The 25000-nt window shown below is 42.9% G+C and overlaps 1 protein-coding gene across 1 annotated transcript in view; it reads left to right on the top strand.

The window, feature by feature from the left end:
* LOC139305172 (thyrotropin-releasing hormone-degrading ectoenzyme-like) overlaps positions 1-25000 on the top strand; it is a 108953-nt gene that overhangs the window by 11508 nt on the left and 72445 nt on the right. Inside the window, exons 3-4 of the mRNA XM_070929119.1 lie at positions 1-132; positions 16056-16182. The exon at positions 1-132 is cut by the window's left edge and continues 145 nt beyond it. Of these exons, the coding sequence (XP_070785220.1) occupies positions 1-132; positions 16056-16182 (259 nt within the window). The remainder of the gene's footprint in view (positions 133-16055; positions 16183-25000) is intronic.

A 25000-nucleotide genomic window follows, 5' to 3' on the forward strand; every position in this document is an offset into this window, starting at 1 on the left:
AGCTCGCTGTCGGACGAAGACGGCTGGGTGACCAACCGCTTCGCCCGCACGCCCCGCATGTCCACGTACTACCTGGCCTGGGCCGTCTGCAACTTCACCTACAGAGAGACGCAGACCGACGGCGGCGTGGTGGTGAGTCTCAGCACACACGAAAGCCAAACCAGGACAGGATCCCTGCAGAGAAAGACCTTTTTGTTAAAGAGTAAGATGACTTACTGACTCACGTTGCCACCGGCGTCTTCCTGCAACAGCTCACCTCTCGTGAGAGACTTCTGTTTAAGGATCTGACTCTTTAACAACACGGTCTTTCTCTGCAGGGATCCTTTCATAATGTTGTCAGACTAACAACCCCAAAATATGTAAAAACAGGGCCCAGGTTTAAAAACACGGGAATTACCCTTTAATGATCTCATTATGTACCAAATACCAAATTCTGCATCTGCCTCCTTGTCTTCTTCTGGGACTCCTGTTTGTCTCGAGGCTGAGAGAAAAACCTCCATAATGAAACCTGTGTGGATACAACGTGAAATCCAGGAGCTCGTTATCTCGACATAACGACACATTTAAGCCCCCGATCACCTCTAAACTGTGCTTCATATCATTAAATCCGTAGCTCTGGGGTTAAACACCGAACATGAGCGGCAGTCGTTATCTTCTGATAATATTTGACATAATGAAGTTGTGATAGCTTGATGTCTAAGATAATCACAGACCAGGAAGTAACAGGCGATTTCACTCGTGTAACTGAGAGTAACCCTGATGATGTTACCGGAAACCCACGGAGAAATACTTTGGGATGATGAGGATATTTTCTTTGGCACTGATTTAGCAGCGTCTTAATTTAACGATGTGAAAACATCATATTTGAGATTTCTCATCCTCTGCTCGCCCACATGATTAAATCAGGACCACTGGCTTAAAATGCGACACATGAGCACCGTTTCACATCTCTAGATAACAGCTGATTCAAAATCTCTGAAGTCTAAATCTCGAGATAACAGTTTGTCTCCAGATGATATAATTAAGTGAGATGGCACTGTTTGTTATCTCAGGATAACACGGTGATTAAGATGTGAACTCAAGATAACACTTTGGTGTCTTGAGATTAGAGATAATTAACTTGCGGTCGACATGGTTTCATTACCTCCTTTTCTCCCAGCTTACTCGTGTGAACGCTTGGATGTGTCGGGAGACCAGAGGACCGGCTTTGAGCCAGATGTGGACCACATATGACATTTTGGTAGTTTGTAGTTTGGATCAGGGGTGTTTAAAGTCGAACACTGGGCAGAGGACAATGCCACTGATGCTGGGATATAAGAGGCATGTTGTTTGGCCTCAGCAATGTCCCAATGTTCTAGTGCAACATGAAAAAAGTTCATACTTATGGTCTTTGTCACTCCTGTTCTATTTTTTTGTAAGTAAAGTTCCCATAATGCTTTCTAAACAGTAACTCTGCTGGATTCAGTGAGTTAGATCTTTTAGCATATATTTGTTTACATGCTGGCAAACTAGCACCACTAAAAGCATGCCGATTTATCTGTTACCACTTCCTGTTTGCATTGTACACATCGGTGTAAAGAAAACTACCACTGGAGAACACGGATACTGAGGAAAACGCAAAAACGTGATGATTCTCAACAAGTTCTGTAGTTATAAGGAGCGCTTTTTTCCTGTGGTTTCTAAGCAGGTTTATGGAGGTTTATTAGCAGCAGACATTGGAGATGGTTATATCACCTGGAAGTGTAGGTCACATTGAGTCTAAAAATATGTGTGTCCTGTCTGTGTGTTCAGATTCGACTGAATAATGTGGTGCTTTGGGTTTTAAATAACTTAAATTACCTCTGTGAGTCACCGCCGCTGCAACTGCTGACCGTGTTGACAAACGGCCAAATCAGCCGCCAAACTACGATGATAAGCTAAGAATCAGCTCTAGCTACGAGCACTTGGACCAGGTTTGGGCCGGTGTCGGCACCCAGAACTGTGAGTCCAGCCACCGGGCTGTTAAAGACCTGGCAGCCAGGCGGTTCCCTCTGTTTTATTTCTGTGCCCGGCTGTGTTTGTCATGTCTATCATGTCTGTTATGATTCTGATTTGAAAGTCAAAACCTTCCACTGCTGGATTCGGCTGATATCCCATCATCCTTTTAACAACCACAACATTTAAAACAGAAATATGCACTCGCACACGTCCGTGTTACTATACAAGGACAAACACATGCACGACCTTGTTTCTCCTCCTCCTCCTCTTCTTCTTCCCCTCCTCCGATCATCTCTCTATCAGTGTAATTACAGCTCATCCATCTCGTCTGCCAGAAACTCAAGGACAGCACTCCAACACACACACACACACACACACACACACACACACACACACACACACACACACACTCCGCCTGTGTCTCCTTGTTACTGAAAGATAATTTTGGTGAAATGCTGTTTTAATGACAAATCATATCTGGGTCATTTATAACCATCACCAGTCTGAAGCCCTGTGTGTGTGTGTGTGTGTGTGTGTGTGTGTGTGTGTGTGTGTGTGTGAGTAATATTAGGGTGGAATCAGTCAGGCTTGTGAGTTTTAGTCTTTGTAATGAATACATTAATCTTTATTTTTTGTCCATTTCCGTTTTTAGTCACCAGAAATCAAAAAGCAGCTCTTGTATTATTTTACGTTCACTGGATTAAAGAGAAGGAAACAAAAGGTTACAGGTTGTAACCCTGGTTCTGCTTCAGCTGGTGCGGACTACTCTCCTTTAGGAGGGGGCCACCCCAGGGCCTTTCTGTCTCCATCGCAGAGGATTTAATACGTATCTGGAAACGTCGTCCGCAATCCGATACAGATGATACGATTTAAAGTCTGATTCAGCTGTGATTAACGGTTATTAATGGTTTCGGCTCAGATTCAAAAGGATTGGCTGCTTTTCGGTCATGAATTAACATATTAGGTTTAGAAACCAGCTGCCCACAGGATGTTATTTACCTCGTTTCCCAGGCCAGTGTCAACCAACGGCGCTGTAAAGTATTCCCTCCATCTCTGTTCATAAATCTGAGCTAAAGACCTTTTTGTATTCAGCGGCCTCTGATCTTTAAATCTGTTGTCTTGTCTACAGTTCTGTACTCGCCCATTGTTTATAGTTGCTGTTGGTTTCTTTCCCTTTGTGTGTATTTAATGTCCTTTTGTTGGTCAGCTTGAGCTCTGTTTAAATGTGCTCTATAAATAAACTTTAAGACGGCTTCAACTGTGGGAAGCCGGCTCCCGTCTGCTGGCGTTAATAGCCTCAGGTTGACTTGTACTTCCTGTAACCGTCAGCGCGACACACCGTATATATATATATATATATATATATATATATGTATGTGTCCTGTGTGTACAGTGTTAGCTGGCCTCCAGCCCCCTGAGACCCTGCTCAGGATAAGCCTGCACAGATAACAGTTGAGTGGATTTTCCAGGACATCAGGACGTGCTCTGGTTTCCCAGCTGAGACCACTTACATCTGACGCTTCCCAGATATGAGAGATTAGCGAATTACTTGGTGAGATATTACTCGGAGACGCTAAGCTGCTTCTCTTATTCTAGATCATCTTGAAGTAGTTGAGAGACCCACAGCATCGTTACAACATTCATTCATTCATTACGAAGACCAAAGTACCTTTTCCTCCCCGGGGAGGACGCGCAGACGTCCTGCTGACGCGGTGACTCTCCCTGCTGGACGTCTTTCACCGAACTGACTTTACTTGAACGTATTAGATTGTGTGAACTTCTGAGGTAACGTGAGATAAATTCACATGGACTCACATGAATATATTTTAACCCACGAAGTGTATTTATTGTTACCTTCCTGAGCGTGAAACCTCCGCACAGAACCCCCCCCAGCAGGTCGCAAGAAAACAGCGTTGGCTTCAGCAACATACTGGATAACTCAGTAGCCATGATGATGACACACATCTTCCATTGATGAATGTTGAATGAATAGATTTTCCGTCCATTAACACGTTCACTAAATGCTGGTATCGGATTTGAGAAGAAGAGGGAGGTTGTGCTGGTTGGAAAACACTTTTTAAAAACAGGATATGAGTCTAAATACAGACAAAAAAAACCCTGTGCAGTGCATGAAAGAGATCCAGGAAGCAGCACATGCATATTTTCATCCATACAAAGAGTTTCTGGATGCTGTCTGTGTCTCTGTTACAGCGGCGCTCTTATATTAAAATCCTTGTTTCAGCCTGAAGGCAGTGGAGACGCTGCTGTCTGTTTGCAGAGCAGCTTCCTCTGACAGAAACATTAATCCTCCCATCCCTCCATCCTCCTCCTCCAAACCTCTGAAAGAAACAGCTTTATGTGACGGAGGGGAGGAAGAAAAAAAAAAAAAACATCCCTCCATATTCTTCATAACCGCTCAAACAGCTTCATCTGACAGAAACATTCATCCCCATCCTCCTCAAAACAGCCCAAAGAAAAGCAAAGCATCAGCCGGCATGCAGGAGATTTCCCAGAGCCGGAGCATCGTCTCTGCATACGTGATGCAACAGATCAGTCTGCAGTGTTTTTACACTTCGAGGTAACCTCGACATAATGTAGAGGGCAGCGTCTTTTCAAGAAGACGTGTTGTCTGCCAAAGCTGCCATGTTTGCTGCCTCAGCAAAAGTCAATATCTTGTTGGGAGTGTTTTCCGCTCGCCTGCTGAGGAGATACGAGGTGTTTCCGTGGGCAGAGACGATCACGGCGCGTTTCTTCATTTCCACTTTTTAATGTGCATTTTAAAAAGACGTCTCACAACATAAAGTCGCTTCTTTATGTCACGTTTTCAAACAGATTAAACACGATATTCAAACCCTGTTAAATACGCAGTTGTTGGTGACATGACGTCTCTAAAAGGTTTGCAGAAACTTACTTTATTAACGTTTGACCAGCAACCAAAGTGCTGTTGTTGCCCCAACCTAAACGCAGACAATGCAAACGTCAGACTCCGTCATCCACAGCCGAGCACCTCTCTGAGACGGCGCTCATTTGATCCACGCTGCGAGTACAGAACGTTTGGCATCAGATGTACTTGGGGAAACAATTCAGCAGTATATAAATGTATATCAAGGAGTTGGACAGCTCACAGCTGACGGTCGTCACAGTGTTCTGGTTTTCCAGAAGGACAGCAGTCAGAATCAGCGTCTGTAAAAAGAGCTCAAACAAAGTCTCACAGTCTCATGTGCCAGTAAAAACCACTATGAAAGGGTGCCATGTTTAAAAAGTCTGGGAACTGCTGTCGAGAGCTGCTAGCTTGATGCTCTGGTGTTGTGGTTGCTACGGTGCTGTGAGGTGCTCGTTGGGAAGATTGACGGAGGTTTAGAAAGGAAACAGCGCAAATTAGAGTCACTTCCTGTATCGGTGTCACGCTGCCCCGCCCATTTAGGAGAGTCTGTTCCCTCCAATGGGAGAAGTGAACGTGAACACGGATTATGACGATGATTCTTTGGCCTCGTAGTCACTGAAGTAAATATTGGACCCATTTTTCACGAGCAGAAAAAAATGGCATTTTTCAGACGGAGGAATCAGGAGAAAATGAGCTTTGCTGGAGGTTTGTCTCCGTCTCAGCAGCACAGATATCACTTCTTCTAATAACACTATTATCGTTATTATTTCATTCTTTTTAGAGAGGAAAAAAAGAGAATATTATTATTATTAGACGAATAAAACGAGCAGTGGGGAGGTGACCACGCCCACTTAGGAGACAGGAAGTGTATACCATCGGTGCAGCTTGTAATGCATCATCCTCTGTTATAGTGTCTTTGGTGGGTATCCAGGATGGTTCACTGGTGTTGCTAGATGCTTACGAGGAGTTACCAGATGGTTGCCATGGTTTTGTGGTTGGTTTTGAGGATTTTAGTTTGTGGATCATAGTTGGTTGCTGAAGTGTTGTTGGAGTCCAACTTAGAAGCTGCTTGATAGAGTTTTACCAGCTGGTTGCCAAGTTGTCGCTCTGTTGTTGCCAGGTTGGTCAGGATGGTTTCTAGGGTTTTTCTGAGTGGTTGTACATCGTTTTCAGCTTTGTGACGTGTTTTTTTAGATAATTTAGATAAATGAGTTTTAGCTTAAGGATTTCATTGAAAACAGCTGGACTGTGTTGCAAAATCCAAATTCCATATGAATTTCCAACTTTCAGATGATCCGAGCTGCAGGAGCCGAGCTTCAGTTAGTCTGGGACTCTTCCAGACTTCATTGTCGACTCAAATTCCTCTTGTTTTCCTTCTTTCAAAGCGTCCTTTCTCTTTCTTCACCTCCTTCAGAAACAGCTGTTTGTCTTTCAGTCGTATTGTCAGCATAATGTGTCTCTGTGAGAATCTCTGTTCCTGTAATGAGCCGCTTTCCCTTTAGGGAGGATTAAAGTCTGACAGAACACAAACAAACAAACAGTGTGTGATGACCCACTGAGCTGCTCCTGGTTCAATAAAGCCTCCATCTCGCAGCCACTTAGCTCGTTATTCCTTCATCTTCTGTCATTCCGGCGACTGTCAGCGTCATAAAGCGAAGACTGTTGCTGTTTGTCTGCCAGATAATCGTCGCTGTGAATCTGAATGTGAAGGTTTCTGTCTGGAAACATCTGCCTTTAAACAAGACGCCAACAAAAAGCTTGAGACAGAGAGGGTTTGTGACACCGAGAGGAAACTGGAAGGAGCTTCTGACGGACAAAAAGGTCTTCAGACAAAAGGGCTGAATTAAAGCTCGTATTTATATTCCAGGATCATGATTTCACTATAAATGATCACTGCCGGTGACAATTCATATCATCGTCAACAAGTCCCATGAAGAGTAACAGAGTAATAGATTACTAATAGGACGCCTACCTGATGACTTGTTTGTTGATTGTGAGCATGCAAGTGGAAAAACATGACGCCACGATGGCCTCCTAAAGATACTGTATTTTACTAATGTTGTGAAAATCTAACACCATATTATAAAAACGTGATTTCCTGCCAGGGTCTGAGCTGGTAGACAGTTTGGGGGTTTTATGACGCTGTGATAAAATCAGGCCTCTGAATCTTTACTTTGCTGTAATGACATTAAATGTCACATTAACATTCTGTAATGACAATAAAGGTCACACTGGCGTCCTGTAATGACAATATACAGTAGATCACATTAGTATTTTTAAAATCTTTAAAAAGGTCACGTTCATATCTGATTTTTATGTGACGCCAGTTATTTTAACAAAAGTTGAACAGCATAGATTTACAGTACAGAGGGATCAAAGTGTCGCAGGGCTGCAGCTGAATAATGTTCAAACGATGGTGTGACTTCAGTGCCCAGTAGAGACCCAGTTAACTTGTTTAACTTAAACATGTTGCAGCTTTGAGAGAAAATACATAAAGAACAGATGACACAAAATATGGCAACAAGATGGTTCTCAATTAAAGTTTATTATATCATAAATTATTAACATGCACGACAAAAAACGTCTTTTATAGCTTTAAGTTGTTCAGTGCACGAACACAACACAACAACCAAGCCATTCTTTGAGCTGTAAGATGCTGCAGCTGTCTGTGGCCACTAATTTTGCTCTTGGGACCAAATATTTATCTGTCAAACATCAATCTGGGTTTCTGGGACGAATGTTTGAACATTCGTGGCTGTCCTGATTTAAACGGGTAATAAACATCTGTTTGATGACGGACAAATCTGCTTTGACAAAGTACATAGTTGACGAAAGATGAAAGTCACAATATGGTTCTTGAATTTCAGGGTTTTCCAACATGTTATCAGGCTACCTCCTGGAGATCTCTTTGACCCGAGAATCAAAACCTCCTCAAGATAAATGTGACCTTTGATTTATCCTCCCGCAGGATGAATCTCAGGAGTCAGCAGACCAATGGAATAGGAGAGAAGAAAAAACATATTTCTGCTGTATAGAATTGATTTTCTTCCCTACTCTTTGCTTTTTTTCCTCTCAAATATTGGATATTTTTCTCAGGCCATGAACATTACACAATGTAAGAAGGAAAAACCAATGGCAGCACAGCTTATGGAGTATTTCTCATGTTTCTCAGCGTCTTCAGGCTCCAACGCGTCAGAAAAGCAGCAGCTTTATAAGATTAACTTCTTCTTCTTCTGTCAATACAACACATTCAATGTGCTACGTTGAGTTCATTGACATGGAGAGTAGTTTTCTAGTTACGAACATGACACATCTGGTTGTCTTTGTTATTATGGTTGTGCAAGTGGACAAATCATTTCCTGGTTTCACTGTCTGACGTGTGTAGAAGTGTTTCCTCAAATTAAGATATTGTATGTCGTTTTATTACGAAGCTGTACAACACAATCCAGAAAAAATAACTAGCTAACTGTGGCGACCACAAATATCAACCTCGCGGTGGCGCTAGAGAAGAAGTCCGAGGATCACCAAAGTCAATAGGCTTCATCCTCTGGGCACCATGGATGTGTGCACCAAACTTCATGCCAATTCCATCCAATAGTTTGAGATATTTCAGTCCGGACCACAGTGGTGGACCCACCTACACTAGCACAGCTAAAAACAATTAACATGTATTTATGAAAAAGTTCAACGAACTGAACCATTTGTGCACAAGCCACATCCTTTTTCTTCAGTCCACCTAAAAACATAATACTTCTTGGTTTGCTTCATTAAGTCATTTATTATTTCCACCTTGTTGCCGGCGAGGTTTCTCAGGGCAGTAACTGTATATGGTTGATGTGGGAGGTTTATTTATGTGAATGAGTGTGCTGCATTTATCACTGTTAATAGAACACAGCTGTGCTTCTGCTTTGGGTACATACATGTGATAAATGCTAATGTTCTTGTGCACGCAGGCAGTCATAATGCACAGATGTAGAACCCTTTCTTCACAGTGTGATAAACGAGGCCTTATTTAGCCAGAAACCAGATGGGGTTCATCCTCAAATGTATCTTCGTACAGAAACAACGGAGCAGCTGAGATTTTGTGGAGTGAAAGACAAACTTGTTGGACTCGTGGACATTGGACATGCGCTCATAGACGTAGATGTGGAGTTGTGGATCCACCAGGAGCTGCATGCTGGCTTTCCGTTCATGCTCTGGTTCCTCTGAAGTCAACAATCATCTCTTTTGTCTTGTTGACTTTGACAGAGAGTCTGTTATCCTTGCTCGGGCTCTCGGCTGTCTCACTTCATCACAGCGGTGTCGTCAGCAAAAGTGATGATATGATTGGACAGATGTGTGGCGCTGCAGTCGCGGGTCAGCAGTGTTTATGATGAAGGGAGTAGTGACTGTCTGAGGTCTGCTGATCTCAAAGTCAAGGACCCACATACGCTGGGAGGGGAGTGTGTTATCGTGTGTGTGTGTTGATGTGCTCTCTCTGCACTCGTATGAGTTGCTAAACCATCCATCAAATTACCGTGGCAACCGAGCGTCCATCACCCCATCCATCATCCAAGGGCGACAGACAGAGCGACAGAACGCAGTGAGAGATGTCACGGGCGAGTGGAGAGATAACAAGGGGAGAGGAGAGGAGGGGGAGGAGGTAAAGAAGAAGAGGAGGACGTGAGGAGGAAGACAAGAGCAAAGGCTAATATTGTGTTTGTGCGTTTGTCTGCCCTTTTTATGTTCGATGTTTGAATAACGTGTTGAAAATGTCACTGTGGCTTTTTGATTTCTGACTGATTTCCTGGCGAAAATAAAAACGAAAGCTTCAGACTTTCTGGCCAAACTTTGACGAGACTGATAGCGATAAATATCAAGCTACCGCCAGAAGCCGGTTAGCTTAGCTTAGCCCAAAGACTGGAAACAGCTAGCCAAGCGCGGTCCAGTAACTAATCAACATGAGATATCGCGGTGGTTTAATGTGCCGGAACATTTCTACGCTGGAAGCAGTAACTTCCTGGAGTCTCCGCTGGTTTATGCTAAGCTAAGCTGAACCGCTAATGGCTGTAGCCTTATATTTAACAGACAGATATGAGAGTGATATCGATCATGGAATAAGAGTAGTGAACATATTGCACAAAATGTCGAACTGCTCCTTTTAAAGAAGTGTAAATTAATTATATTGATATTTTTCCATTTAAGCATTTAATTTTCATGCATCTGTCTGTTAATTAGAAGCTAAGTTTGTCAAGGGTTAGGCTCCAGCGTAGTGTTGAGACCATGTCTGCTTGGTTTATAGTAAACAAGAGAGACCCTGTGAGTGGTTTGTGTCTCTACAAGTCATGCTGGTGCCTCGCAGTACATTTCTGACAGACGGTCCAGGGAAGTGTGGTCCTTGTCCACAGCACAGAGTTAGACCACCATGTAGCTCGTGGACTGAGTGCATTCTCAAAGAAGCCTTTACTTGAGACGGGCTGCTATTAGAGTCGAGCCTTTGTTTCTATTTTTCTGTGTTTGAAAAGTCACATTTTGGTAAGAAGTCTCCTTGTTTTTAGATCTGCTCCAGTTTGCTGTGATAATTTGCTGCTGCTGCTGTTTGCTGTTAATCTGCTTCACATTAAAAGCTTTCCAGCAGTTCAGGAGGAATAATCCCTTCACCTCCTCGAAAGGATTTTACTGTGAAATACGTGAAGAAAGTGCTGTTTCCATTAACAGTAGTTTAATTCAAGATGGGAAAGTACAACTCGCTGGATTTAAACAGTGAATAGAAGTGGTATTTCTGTTAAAAAGAGAAGCTCAGAGCAGCAGGCTGGTGAGTGTTACATGACTGTGTTGTTGTTCTGAATTTAGCATGTGAGCCATACAGATCCTTTAATGTCATGCCAGACCAGCAGGGGGGTCCTGCTGACGGGAGAGTCAGTCCTCCACTTTAGTCCAGACTAAAATATCTCTGTAAATATCAGATGGATTGGCATGAAGTTTGTTTACAAACATTCATGGTCCCCAGAGGATGAATCCTACTGATTTTGGTGATCCTCTGACTTTTCCTCTAGCGCCACCATGAGGTTGTCTGTACGTTTATTGAAATATCTCAATAACAATTGGATGGATTGCCGCAAAGTTTGGTTCAGTCGTTCATGGTCCCCTCTGGATGAACTGTAGTAACTTTGGTGATCCCTGCAGTTTTTCATACAGCGCCATCATCAGGTCAACAAATGCTAACACACTGATCTAACGTGGTAAACATTATACCTGCTAAACATCAGCATGTTAGCACTGTCTCTGTGAGCATGTTAGCATGACTGTAGGCTCTTGTTTCTCTCTTTCTGTCTTGAGTTCATAAACAAATATTAGATTTGTGGAAACATTGCAAAGATTGGACAAAACAGAAGCTCCATCAGGCACTTAAGAGACTGTTTTCATTTGTGACTCTTGTGATTGAAGAGGATTTCCTGAAGGCAGCGTGTAATGTGACTGAAAAAGTCTTGATTTGATGACCACCTTCAGAAAAGGTTCAGAAAATGGGAGTTTATACAGTCCTCCATGTATTTTCTAAACTGCTTAGCAGGGCCACAGGGAGCTGAGGCGCATCCCAGCATGCACTGGGTGAGAGGCAGGATACACTCTGTCACACAGTCTGGAAACATGACCGCCAACCTTTCACATTCACAGATAGGGGCAATTTAAAGTTTCCACTTCAGCTTACCTGCATGTTTTTTGGGCTGTGGGAGGAAATCCACACAGAGAGACAGACAAAACATGCAAAGGCGGCGGGTCGTGTTTAAACCCAGGACCTTCTTCCTGTGAGGCGACGGTACTAACCGCTGAGCGACCGTGCAATGGTTTAAGCTCGGTTGAAACAGCATATTTCAGTCCTGGAAGACATAGTGAATGTGTATATGAGGATACTTTGAAGTGAGAGCGTCACACTAACCCCCACAAACCCCCCTCCCCGTCCCCCTCATTGAAAAATGTAATGCATCCTGGTTTCTCCTCACCTGGGAGAACACGACTGGAGGCGTTTCAGGAATCCTCAGGAGATGATACTCAATTCAGCAGCTCGCTGCCAGACCGTCGAAAGAAGCTACGATTTCAATAAAGCCTCCACTTTCTGAGCAGATATTCACTCTGCTGGCTGCCGCGCTCCGAGATGAGTTCTGGTGGAGGGAGGAGAATGTGGGAATAAGAGGAGAGGAGCTTTAAAAAGTTTGAATTTTTATTGAAAAATCAGTCCTGCTGGGGGAATCTGAGAGGAGAGGAGGACGACGACGAAGAGGAGGAGCAGGATTGTGAAGTAGTATTAGCAGAGTTTTAGTATTTGTGGAAGTGGTTATACATTAATCTTATTAGCAGCATTAGTATTTGTAGTAGTATGTGTGTCAATATAATTGTGGGTCTGCGTTTGATGGCATATTATTGAATATGAGTCTAATCTAATTAGCTTCAGCTCTCTTTCTTGGCTGGGATGGCAGAAAACCCTGAAAATGGGATTAACAGCATTAGATAAGGAATGTTGATTAAATGTGTGTCTGACACGTTGACATAGCAGGTGTAGTCTAATTACCTTTCCACCTTGTTTCCTCGAGGTGCTTACTCCATAATACTGGAGGCCCTGGTTCAGAATGATTTAGCTGATAAGAATTAATACTGGTGTGATTTGCATGAGAGTTTAACTGGGAGATTTTAACTGAAATTGAATGTAGATTCTTTTTCTAGAAAAGACTTTCTAGAACGAAGTGTCTCTGTGAGGCTGCACTAAATGCTAACATCAGCATGCTAACATGCGCACAATGACAATGCTAACATGCTGATGTTTAGCAGGTATAATGTTTCCCATGTTCACCAAAATTATCCACTAAATTTCATGGCAATCCATCCAGTAGTCGTTGGGATGTTTCAGTCTGAACTGACGGACGGGATTTGATCTCGAGCTGAAACAGTCACAGAGATAAAAGGTTTGACGGGAGATTCGTTGGTGTCGCAGCTTGATGAATCCTTCAAGTCTACTCGCTCCTTCCTGCTTAATACTACGCAATTTGTTTCCCTCTTTGTCGTGTGTGTGTGCAGTTTAACAGGAGCTTTTATGTGACACAAACACACTGATGCCAAGTACAACCTGATTTAAAGGGTATTTTAACTGTAAAGAATCCAATGTGTTTTTACAGCCGAGTGAAAACAGAATTTATTGGATTGGAAGTGAAACTGGGGGAGATAGCAGAGTGACATTACTGGGACAGTGTGTGTGTGTGTGTGTGTGTGTGTGTGTGTGTGTGTGAAATGACAGCAGTGATACAGCAGCATTACATCATGGTGTGTGTGTATGTGTGTGTCCACTCGCTTCCATCTTTGTGTGAAAAATGATATGAGTCGTGTGTGTGTGTGTGTGTGTGTGTGTGTGTGTGTGTGTGTGCTGTGTTTGATAGCCAGTCGCTGTCGTCCTTCAGCTGACAGTGAGATGGTTTCTCTCTCCGGCAGTAAAACATCCAACACACACACACACACACACACACACACACACACATACAAAGTTGTAGCTGTGTCCAGGCAGATTTTCCTTTTCATTCACTGCAGCTGATACATGCATATTGATCAGTGACATCACCGCTGCCCGTCATCACGCCTCTCTGTCAGCTGACAGTGTTTGTGTGTAATTGGTCTATGATGGATCAGACTGACTGAGAGGAGAGCTGGCAGCTTGGTGTGAATTATTCCACCTGATTTACAGCTGATCCAAATACACATCACTTTTAGCTTTCCAACCTTTTTGGCTTGAACCACTGGACTAAACTAGCTAACTGTATATAAAGTAGTTAAAACGAGCTATCCATATTTGAAGCAGTTATGACTAGCTAACCTTATGTAAAGTAGTCAAAACTAGCTTACCGGATACAAAGTAGTTAAAACTAGCTAACCGTATATAAAGCAGTTAAAACTAGCTAACTATAGTAGTTAAAACTAGCTAACTGTAAAGTAGTTAAAAGTAGCTAACTATAGTAGTTAAAAGTAGCTAACTGTATATAAAGTAGTTTAACCTAGCTAACTGTATATAAAGTAGTTTAACCTAGCTAACTGTATATAAAGTAGTTAAAAGTAGCTAACTGTATATAAAGTAGTTTAAACTAGCCAACTGTATATAAAGTAGTTAAAAGTAGCTAACTATATATAAAGTAGTTAAAAGTAGCTAACTGTATACACAGTAGTTTAACCTAGCTAACTGTATATAAAGTAGTTTAAAGTAGCTAACTATATATAAAGTAGTTTAAACTAGCTAACTGTATATAAAGTAGTTTAAACTAGCTAACTGTATATAAAGTAGTTAAAAGTAGCTAACTGTATATAAAGTAGTTTAACCTAGCAAACTGTATATAAAGTAGTTTAAACTAGCTAACTGTATATAAAGTCGTTTAAAGTAGCTAACTGTATATAAAGTAGTTTAAACTAGCTAACTGTATATAAATCAGTTAAAACTAGCTAACTGTATACACAGTAGTTAAAATTAGCTAACTGTATATAAAGTAGTTAAAACTAGCTAACCGTATATAAAGCAGTTAAAACTAGCTAACTATAGTAGTTAAAACTAGCTAACTGTAAAGTAGTTAAAACTAGCTAACTGTACAGCGCAGTGCAGTGGTAGACAGCTGTGGTTGCAGTGGAGATGTCTGTTACTGAGTCTCTGTAGCTGTAGCCCTGACGTGAAAAGGCTCTGGAGCTGTAACCTCTAAATTAGCAATAACCCTCTTCACACAAAACAATAGGCATGCATGTTTGTTCCCGTCTCAGTGAATGACATTTTTTAGCTGGTAAGACTCTAAGAATAACTGAATGATCCTAACGTTCTTTGATCTGTCTAATACTTTCGTACTTACAGAATATTGAACAGAAGCTAACAGATGCTAACAGGGCTTTAGACTTGCTGTGTCTCTGAGTGCAGTTTGAAGCTATGTTGTACAGTGAGATTAGCTCGGCCGACCGCAAACACTCGACGTCTGTTGGATCAGGCGGCAGCAGTAGCTCATTTTCTTGCAAACCTGCCAAATTGCTTTCAGCTCAGACGGTCTTTTTTAGGAGCAGATGTCTGTCTGTCTGAGAATTACTTCAGTTTAAAGAATCCGTTGGGAGTCACTGAAGTGAAACGTTTTTGACAGAGCTGCAGAATCACTAGGGACAGGCAGATTGATACCACAGTAACACACGCTAAGTTGCTATCAAAGCCAGTTAAAAATATTGAGTGCAAAGTTTTTGTTTTTACTTTCATCGTCAGTGAGGTTTCAGACATGAAATGCTGAAGTGTGTTTTCTGCAGGTGCACAGGGAGCATCAGCTGTACTTTATGTTTAACTCTTATTAGCACATGTTAGCATGCTGACACCCTTAAGTAGGACTGTGGACAAGGTGAACATTACACCTGCTAAACGTCAGCATGTCAGCAGTTTTGAGACCTCCTGGACCAACCAACTGATTCAGAGACCCGCTTGTCATGTGGAGCAGTCACATGACCTGTATGTATTGATTATTGACCGGAGCGCTTGGCCGTCGGTGAGGGACAGCTGCACTGTACCTGCTGTAACACGTTTAAGGTTCATTCACGGTCAACAACTTGTGACATTTCAGCTCTCTCAGCATCAGTGTTGTGAATATTTGACTTTGACTGTCTTTGAAATGTTGGAATCCACCTGAAGTACAACTTTTATCTTCCTCTAATTTTTTCCTCTGAGTCTAAAAATCAATGTTTTCTGCTTGCAGCTGTAAATCCCTTTTTTCTTCCTGCGGATTTGAACCAAACCTCAACCTGACTCCATTATTGTATCTGGAGAGCTGAACATGATCTCGGCCTGATTCACTTATTCTCTCTGTAGACTTGACCTGCCTAACGCTGGCCTCATTCCATTTCTCTCTTGTCTCTGTGTACATTTGGACAAAAAACTCCTCAAATTAAATTTCTGTCAGTCTGCAGAGTTGACCTTAAACTCAACCTGATTGTATTACCTCCTCTGTAGAGTTGGATGTACACTGTGCTGGTTGTCTCCTTGTAGATCTGATTGTAAACTCTGCCAAATTTAATTTCCTCCTCTGTATAAAAACTTGGCTTAATTCCACTTTCTTCTCTGTAGAGCTGAGCACACACTAATTCCATTTCCCCTCTCTCTATCTGATTTTAGATCTATTAAAATCGGCCTGATTCCATTTCTCTTTTTGTGCATCTTTGTTTTTAGATCCGTCTGTACGCCCGGCCGGATGCCATTTCTAGCGGAGCAGGGGACTACGCCCTCCACATCACCAAGAGGCTTCTGGGATTTTACCAGGACTACTTTAAAGTTCAGTACTCACTGCCCAAGCTAGGTAAGGCTGCGGACGTCTTTCCTCTCCCTTCGACGTTATTTGGTCGTGTTGTTGTTGTTGAAGGTTTTTGGCTGCATCCCACTTCACTTCTGCCTGGATCACTTCAGTGAGATCAGATCAGATTAAAGGCAGAAAGAAACACTGTGTTCCTCTGATCCCTGGCAGCTTTCATTAAATTAAAAGCACAGTTAACTTCCTATCCCCCTGCTGATCCGAATTAGGAAAGAGAAAACAACTTCCCCTTCCTGGGATGCCTGTTTTAGGGAAGTCAGCCAACTCTTTGTCCTTTGTACGATTGCTGTTGGGTTCATCAATTTGTACTCATATCAGGCAAAAACACTCTGTCCTCCTCTCCTTCCTGTGAGTCGGGGGATGTACACCATGGTTAGATTTGGGAATTGAACATCAGTCAGTTCTTCAGCAGCCGTTTGTGTTCACACTTTAAACACTTGCGCATTTGGGAGTTTTAACTTATTTAATCGAATGAAAAAAAGGATTCTGTAGAAAGATAATAGAGTTAATACTCTAATACTAATACAAAGTAAGGACTGCACCCTGTCCCTTCAACCTGCTTATTTTTAGCCTCGTTTTGTCTGGTTGCCTAATTAATCAAGTGAAACTGAAGAAAATGTAAGTGTGCTGGCGTCCACTTCAAAGGCACTGAAGTGGCAGTTACTGTAAAATGAAGAGGTTTGTGTGGCAGTTCAAGTGGACTTGATTGAAGAAGTTTCAGTGGAGGCACTGAAAGGGATTGAAGTGTCAATTGAGGTGATAATAATCCAGTTTTCTGATTTTAAGCAGTGCTGAAAGAAGTTGAAGTGGCAGTTAAAATAGAATCACTGGAAAACAGTTTGCCTGCTCAAGTGAGAGTTTCAGTTGAAGTTAAAGTGCTGTCACTTGACATGCAAATACTGAAAGGAGTTGAAGTGATAATTAGGTTTATTTTGCTCAACATTTCTCTAGTGCTCACTTTATTCACCTCTCTCACTAGCTTGTAAGGTAGCAGGTCACATGATTAATTACAGGGATAAAATAATATATGATGAAATATATAAATCTATATAAAGATATATTAAAGTGGAAACTGGAAACTATTCTTTGTAGCTTTTGGAATGTGTTTGTGTTGCAGTAACAGCTAGAGTTGAAGAACTTAATGATATCGAAGTCTCTCTTACTACTTTTATGTGTTCACACGATCCCTGAGAATGTAGTGATGGATCTTTTTCGCAGCAGACATTTTGAATTGTCACAGCCGGAAAAGCACAGGTGATACAAACGCCGTCAATGGCTCAGTTACATTAAGTGTCCCAGTGAACCACAGTGCAAAATACCACTTGCACTTCCTGCATTCAAAATGGAGGTCAAGCTCCTGACTTCTTGAAAAGGGCTGTGGAAAAGTACCTGCAGTTAAAAGGAGCTGTTGTTTTTTAGGGCAGCATCCTCACTTGGATGGGATGGTTGGTAGATCCTAGTTCCTCCTGGACTTTATAGTATTAATATAGAGTGCAGCAACACTGGGACACATTTTTCTTTCTGGTTCATGCTGTAAAACTTTCTTCCTCTCAGCAGCAGTTCTACCTCCAAAAAGTGAAGTGTTTGGTGTTTACACTCCCGTCTTTCCTGTCTAAGTCAATGAATCGTGTCAGAGAAGTCGAATTTCATCTTCCCGTGTTTCTTCTTCTTCTTTCGTCATAATTGTTTGTGTTTTACACTTCTGTTCTGCCAGAATCTATTAGCTGTGTGACAGTGGTGCGTTTCCTTTTTCCTCCCCACGCCCAAACAAGCTAATGTGATCACTGTGGCTCCATATTGTATATGTCAGGCACTTCCTTCCTGTCCACATTCATTCATCACATTAGAAATTCACTTTCAGTCAAAGCTTTCTGTTTGTTTTCATCCGCTCAGATTAGGTTTGACATTTACTTCCCCTTCCTGACCTTTACACTGACATTAGCTGCATTAAGAGGTCGTTCATGCTGTGGTTCAGACCAGGTCAGACTAAGATCTCCCAGATGTCAACTTGTCAAGAACTCATGAAGAATCTGGTTTTAACTGGGTGACAGTGACGTTTGTGATGAATTGTAATCACAGGTGATCCCTTGACTTTTCATTTAGCGCCATCATCAGGTCAATTTTCTAATTTGTCCAATACCTTGGTTTATGAGTCAATAATAACATTCACATCAGACTGTATGTTTAGTGCTGATTAGCAAATGTTAGCAAACATTACACCATGTTAGCATGCTGACGTTAGCATGTAACTCAAAGCACCGCTCTAGTACAGCCTCACAAAGCCGCTAGCATGGCTGCAGACTCGCAGTGTTGTTGTTTTGTAAGTTATTAATTTGTGAGATATCTTTTGTACACAAATCTTCATCTTGTGGGAGAAACAGTTTGATTATCTGGAGACAGAAATAGTCAGATAATTGGATTCTACTGGTCCAAATGTTCTGAAAACCATCACAGGACCTGGTGTTACTGTTCAGGATGCGTCTTTGCTCAACCTTCAGTAAACCTGGCACATCTGGCCGCTGGACTCGAGCCAGACTCGAGCCCAAGTACGCTGTTCTGGTTCCAGGAGTCAGCGTTTGCCCAAAGCCCGGCTGTGTGCTGCTAACTGGAGCTGACTCTCACGCCAAATCAACCCATGACCACATTCCTAAAACTGAGCCAAAAGAGGCAACAATATATGGGCCAGAGCCAGCTGGACGTTTGGTCCTCCACAAAGCCCCTTGAGGCACATTGGGATTTGTGGTATTGGGCTATGTGAATAGAATTGACTTGTTGTAGATATCCTGTGTAGAAGTTGTTTTCCTGCTGCAGTGTCTCTGGGGTTAAAGCTCTGCACTTCAACCAGATCATGAAGCAAATGGTTAGGACAGTCTCTGTGGTCCTCCTGTAAACCCTGACTGTCCCTTCTGCCGTGACTCTGGGACAGACAAAAGACATTTGTCCAAAGATCTCAAGCTGCGTACAACCTCGTGTGGTACTAAAGAGGTCCAAAATATTAGCAAGGTGCGAGGCCACGAGGAGCGCTAAGTGTAATATATAAGAGCTTAAAATCAATTCTCAGACAAACTGGGAGCTGCTGTACGAAGGCTGAAGGTTTGACAGGGATTCAGCCTGGCAGCTGATTTCTGTTAAGTCTGGAGTCAATCAATAGATTTTTTTTATCAGGCTGTGAGGAGATAACAGCATGTACAATGATAAATGTTTCAAGATGATAAAATTATGACTGAACAAGCTTGGTATGCTGCTCAGAGCTGAAAAGACTGTCGAACAAACCCCCAACATTTCTGGCTACGTAGAGAGAGTGAGAGTCCAGGATTGCTCAGCGAGGATCCTGCGAGAGAGACCTTGAGTTGTCAGATCATGGAGCAACACGGAGGAGTTTCCATGTATGACTTATTGCTGCAGGAGGGACCACATCTCCAGAGCACGCCACCCGGAGTTGATGGAAAGAAAGAAAGTTGACAGGAACACGATGTTTGGGTCACTTCGTGTGCTGCCAACGTGGTCCTGAACACGAGCCAGGCTCTCTAATGGATGGACGGAGTCACCAGAGGGTTACACCGATACTGTGCCAAACAGTAATCCCCTAATGCCCTCCCAGCTCGTTGTTTAGAAGTTCTGAAACTCAAATCAGCTCCAAATTCTAGTGTGAACTGTGGTGAATACATAAATGCAAAGAGCAAACCCCCCCCCCCCTCCCCTTCTGTTTTAAATCCAGTCGGATATTGTGTGTGTGTGTGTGTGTGTGTGTGTGTGTGTCAGCAGTGACTGAATGCATTCTTCCATTAGAAATCAGCTATTGTGTGTGTTCACCCTGTTCATCTACATATATCCACATAACCATGGAGTCTGTGTGTGTGTGTGTGTGTGTGCACATTCATACTGATGTTGACATCAGTCTTTACCACAGCTTGCCTCTTACTCCGCCCCACTGCTGCCCGCTCTCTCTCTATGTGTGTGTGTGTGTGTGTGTGTGTGTGTGTGTGTGTGTGTGTGGGGTCCCACAGCCTCAGGGCTCCATCTGTTGTCATGCAGGGCATCGAGCTCCCCTGAGAGAGCAGGAGAGAAATGATGAGCTGAGATACAAATTTAAAGGGACAGAGGGGAAACTGCCCCGTACAGCCGGATGAAGATGCGGATCATAACAGTAAAGAAATGAAGTCGGAATCATTTCGCCGACGATGTCCATCTGTCCGTCCACGTATCTCAACGTCTGCCAGAAGAAGAGCGCCATTCCGTGTCTCCCAGAGGAAACCTAATGATTTTGTTGACCCCCCCTCTGACCTTTCCTCGAGTGCCGACGTCACGCCAAAACAAACCCATTCACCTGGAGATCTATCTGGTGATTGGTCTCTTGACTCCGCCTCTTCCTGTGAACCCAGACTCAGCAGCTACAACGTGCACGATAACAGCGAGGCTTCTGGCTCTGATCACCTTCTCACAGTGTACAACAGAGAGTAGATCGTAGTCAGTACAGATGCCTTCGGCAGTCCTCAACCGTCGTTTTCTTGACCAAAAACATGCTAAATCGGATTATATTTTTTATTAGTCAACATTAGGATTCACTGGTGTGTTTTGGTGGTTTGGTTTAGTAAGAAGCAGGTCTAGTTGAGTCCACATTGTAAAATATGTCGTGCATGGGACGCCACTACCTCTATTATTTTTGGTTGGGAAGGTCAACGCTGTGCTGCAACTCGTAGCTGTATCCAGTTTTAGCTTAGCTATAGCATAACTGCAGCCAGCTACGTTTTAACTGCCACATAGCTGCTGACGTCAAACTCCACCAGATTACTCCTGAACCTCCCGCATGTAAAGAAGCTCAGGATTTAAACATATATACGGGCATGATCAGTCGAGTCCAAGTCTAAAATCTGCAGCTCAGGAAATGACAGATCCAGCGGAGCGTACGAATCCTTTTCTTCTCCTTTTACAAATGAAACCCAGAGATGCAGAAACTCCGTCCCAGCCGGGGAGTTGGTTCTCCTCTCGTTCTTTTCAATCCTCAAGTCGAGATAACTAAAGAAGCGATAACGGGCCTCTCCGGGCTTCCGTAGGAATTCTTTGGACTGTTGCAGTGGAGCAGAAATCTTGCAGCAGCAGAGCGAGCGGAGGCTCAGGTGATCCGACTGTCAGGAGGATTACACTGAATATCTGAGTGTGTCTGATCGTGTGTGTGAACACGCCAAGTGGACTAATGTGTTCTGTTGAGTTCTGGCTCCATCTGGGATCCACAGAGACACACAGGCAGCACCGCCTGAGGTCCAACACACACTCTCACACACACACACACTCTCACACACACACACACTCACACACACACACACACACACACACACACACACACACACACACCGTCACTCCTCTACTTGTGCATCTTTTCATCTTTTCTTTCCGTCCTTCTTTCTTCTCCTCTTTGTCTCTCGCTCCCTCTCTCTCTCATGCCGTCGCCTCGGGCTGACACACAACAACAGATGGACTGAACTGAAACACACACACTTGCACACACACACCCATTAAAACACACACACACACACACACTGTCAGAGCTGCAGGCCAGTCAGCTGTCTGCCTGCTGCTGCCTCAGTGAAGCTGAGAGCTGAAGTCTCTTCCAGTCAGTCGGTCGGTCCGCTTCATTCAGAGCTGTTTGAAAGAATTTAACATTAATATTCAATAAAGTGAGGAAGACAATCTCTATTAGACTGCAGCGACTTTACAAAGTTTCTGCACAGAACAAAGAGGCAGCTCTAATACAAGAAACTGAACCTCTTTTCCCCTGCTGATCGTCGAATCGCCTTCTCAAGCTGACAGAACTTTATTTAAAATTCCAGCGGAGATCCCAAAGTGTCCAAACACATCACACGCGTCAGTCTGAATTTGGGGGAAGTGCATTTAAAATGATGCATCTAGAATATTTCTATTTGATGCGGAAAGCTGCAGCCATGAAAACATGTCAGTTTAGATTTTAATGTTTCAGTAAGAATCAAAAAGCTTCAATAAAGACTGAAACACAAAGTCTGTGTATAACCTGCAGAAACGGCTGCACAGCAGTTTCAAAAGCAAGAGATCTTTTTTTACTTGACTTCTTCAGACTGGAAACTCGTTCATTAGTGAACTCAACTCGTTTTTCTTTGGCTGAACTTGTCCAGAGAGACAAAATATGTTTCACTAATCAATATCTTTGTAGTAACGGTCGACTAAATCAGTAGTTCACCACCTTTTTATTAAGGGACACTGACGACCCCCACCCACGTAAAAAGGGGAAAAGGTAGCCTCCTCCTTTTGAAATATCTTTATGTATATTTCATCATATTCATTGCATAAAAAACAAGAGCACAGAACGGTTAACTCACAGAGTGAACGTGGTACCTGCAGGCAGTGTTAAAAGAGCGCGCTCGTGTTTTTGGTGAACGTTGAACCGAACGTATCCGTTTGTGAACGCGCTGCTAATGGCACTCGAGGATTGACCCGGCTTGCCGGCATGGGCCGTGAAGCCGGTTCACATGAATGTTTGAGAGACTTTTATGAACAGAAAACTCACGTTTTTATGCAAAGCATGTCCAAGTGCGGACATCAGGATACTTTCACTGCACCTCTTTCTGCGTCGCAGGATTTGTTGTTTAAGTGGTAAAACACGTACTTCTGTTTTAGTCCATTAAACGTACGAATCCTTTTCCTTTCCATCACTGACGATCTGTGGGAAAAAACCATCTGCTCTTGTCCAGATGAGTTTCCTATCAGATGAGGCGGCTCTTAGTGCTCCTCCGTCCTCTAAAGAAGCTCCTCAGACGTCCGCTCTGATGGCTGTTCCTGTGCTGCCGGCACAAAGCACACTGAAAATGAATGAAGATGTTATCGCTGTTATCTCCTCCCAAAGTCTTTTAGCAACCGTTTCCTTCTATGACCTCGCCGCTGAAAGATAAGGTAGAAGTTGGTCTGTGGTTCAGAGGACAGGACGGATGAACGGCAGGTCTCTTTAGGACACGGTCTCTGTTTCAAAGCAGTTTGGGAAGCAGCCAGAGGTGAGGAATTTATTTCCAGCAGTGAGCAGAGTAGAGCCAAAAACCATCCCGGACCTCTGAGAGGAGTTTAAAGGGATTATTTCCAAAGAGCTGGGGGACGACAGTCACAGATGAGACTCAGTGTCTCAGATCCTGAGGAGATACTGAGGTGAATTGATTTCACAGAGGAGAGCAGAAAGCCTCTTCAGCTGAGGAGACAACATCAGGTTCAGGGTTAACAAGCCGATCCCCGCTGTTCAACTAAAACAAAGGGCTGTATTGAATTGTTTGTGGATGTGCTTAAATTGTTTTTTTCTGACAAGCTGTGGGGCCTCAGAGTCGGTTCAAAGCCGCACGAAACCACACGGCAGCTGCAGCTGATAATGAAATATATCAGTCTTTGTTGTGTCTTTGTGGAAAAAGGCGAAGCGTTTAAATGTTATCAGCCAGGGCAGATCATAACCTGCAGTAAGAATGAGTTTAGAGATCAACGCTGAGCCCAATATGGTCTTTAAGATATCGAGGTTACGTTGAACTGCTGTTTCAACTGCATTTAAATGACAGTTTCAGTGTGAAGTCGGTCCTGACTGCACGTTGAAATGTACAAGTTTTATGTAACCGAGACATCTGAAGACGTCTTACCTGTCGAACTAATTCTGTTTGCATCGTTTGGCGTCCATGTTTGTTTGTTTTGTTCCCAGTTACGAGTGTCCCGGTCATAATCGTGACTCGTGAACGCTGTTTACAAGTCGTGAACTCGTAATTATAACAACTGCGATTTGATATAAACGTGGAAAAAGACCCTCTAGTGACATGACATGACACGAGGCGACATTATTGAGACGAGACGTTTGTTCCCCAACGGGTTGTTTTTTAAGTTACTGTAACCATGACGACAAAGGTGCCGTAACCTTCAGGAAGTAGTCATTTAACTTTAAAAGCTGACCGAGCCTGACCAACAGCACTGTCACCTGATGAAACAGCATCTTGTTCTGCAGCCGGTCCTGGAGACAGAAAACCAAACTGACGGATTGTCGATACGCGTCAAACGCCTGTTTGAGAGGCAGATGAACTAACTCCACCCGTCTGGTGTGTGGCGGATACTCAGTCCTGATTGGTTGATGGATGGGTACCTCAAACATTCTTCTCTGTGTGTGTGTGTGTGTGTGTGTGTGTGTGGAACAGAGCTCATTATGCAACACACACACAGTATCTTTAAAAGCACCAATTAGAGACATTTAATCACTGCGCTGTCTGAGAGAGAGAGAGAGTTTAAAACATTGTCAAAGAACCTCGCAGTAAATTATAGTGGAGCACAAGGTCATATATTTATATATATATATATATATATATATATATATATATATATATATATATATATATATATATATATATATATATGTAAGACTGAATTAGGTATAAAAGGAGGCGCAAAACATCAAATATTTCCATTTGATGAAATGGTGCAGACATAAAAACACCTTGATCTTTAACACGTTATAGTAAATAAGAGCTGAGTGAGCTGATAATATGAGATCCAGCCAGTCACACTGTTGAATAAAACGAACAGCCTTCCCATCGTCCTCAGCTGTTCTTTGTGTTTAGTTAAGCTAATGTTAACATGCGAACACGCTAAACTAAGATGGTGAACATGGTAAACGTTTTAGCTGCTAAAAATCAGCATGTTGGTCACTGTTAGCATGTTGTTAGCATTTAGCTCAAAGCGCCACTGTGCAGCCTCAGCGTGACCGTAGTCTTGTTCCAACCTTAAAGCTACTGGAAGAGAGACTCAAGTCGGTTTTATTTAT

Source organism: Enoplosus armatus, chromosome 22, assembly GCF_043641665.1.
Source record: "Enoplosus armatus isolate fEnoArm2 chromosome 22, fEnoArm2.hap1, whole genome shotgun sequence".
In the NCBI taxonomy this organism is placed as follows: Eukaryota; Metazoa; Chordata; class Actinopteri; order Centrarchiformes; family Enoplosidae; genus Enoplosus; species Enoplosus armatus.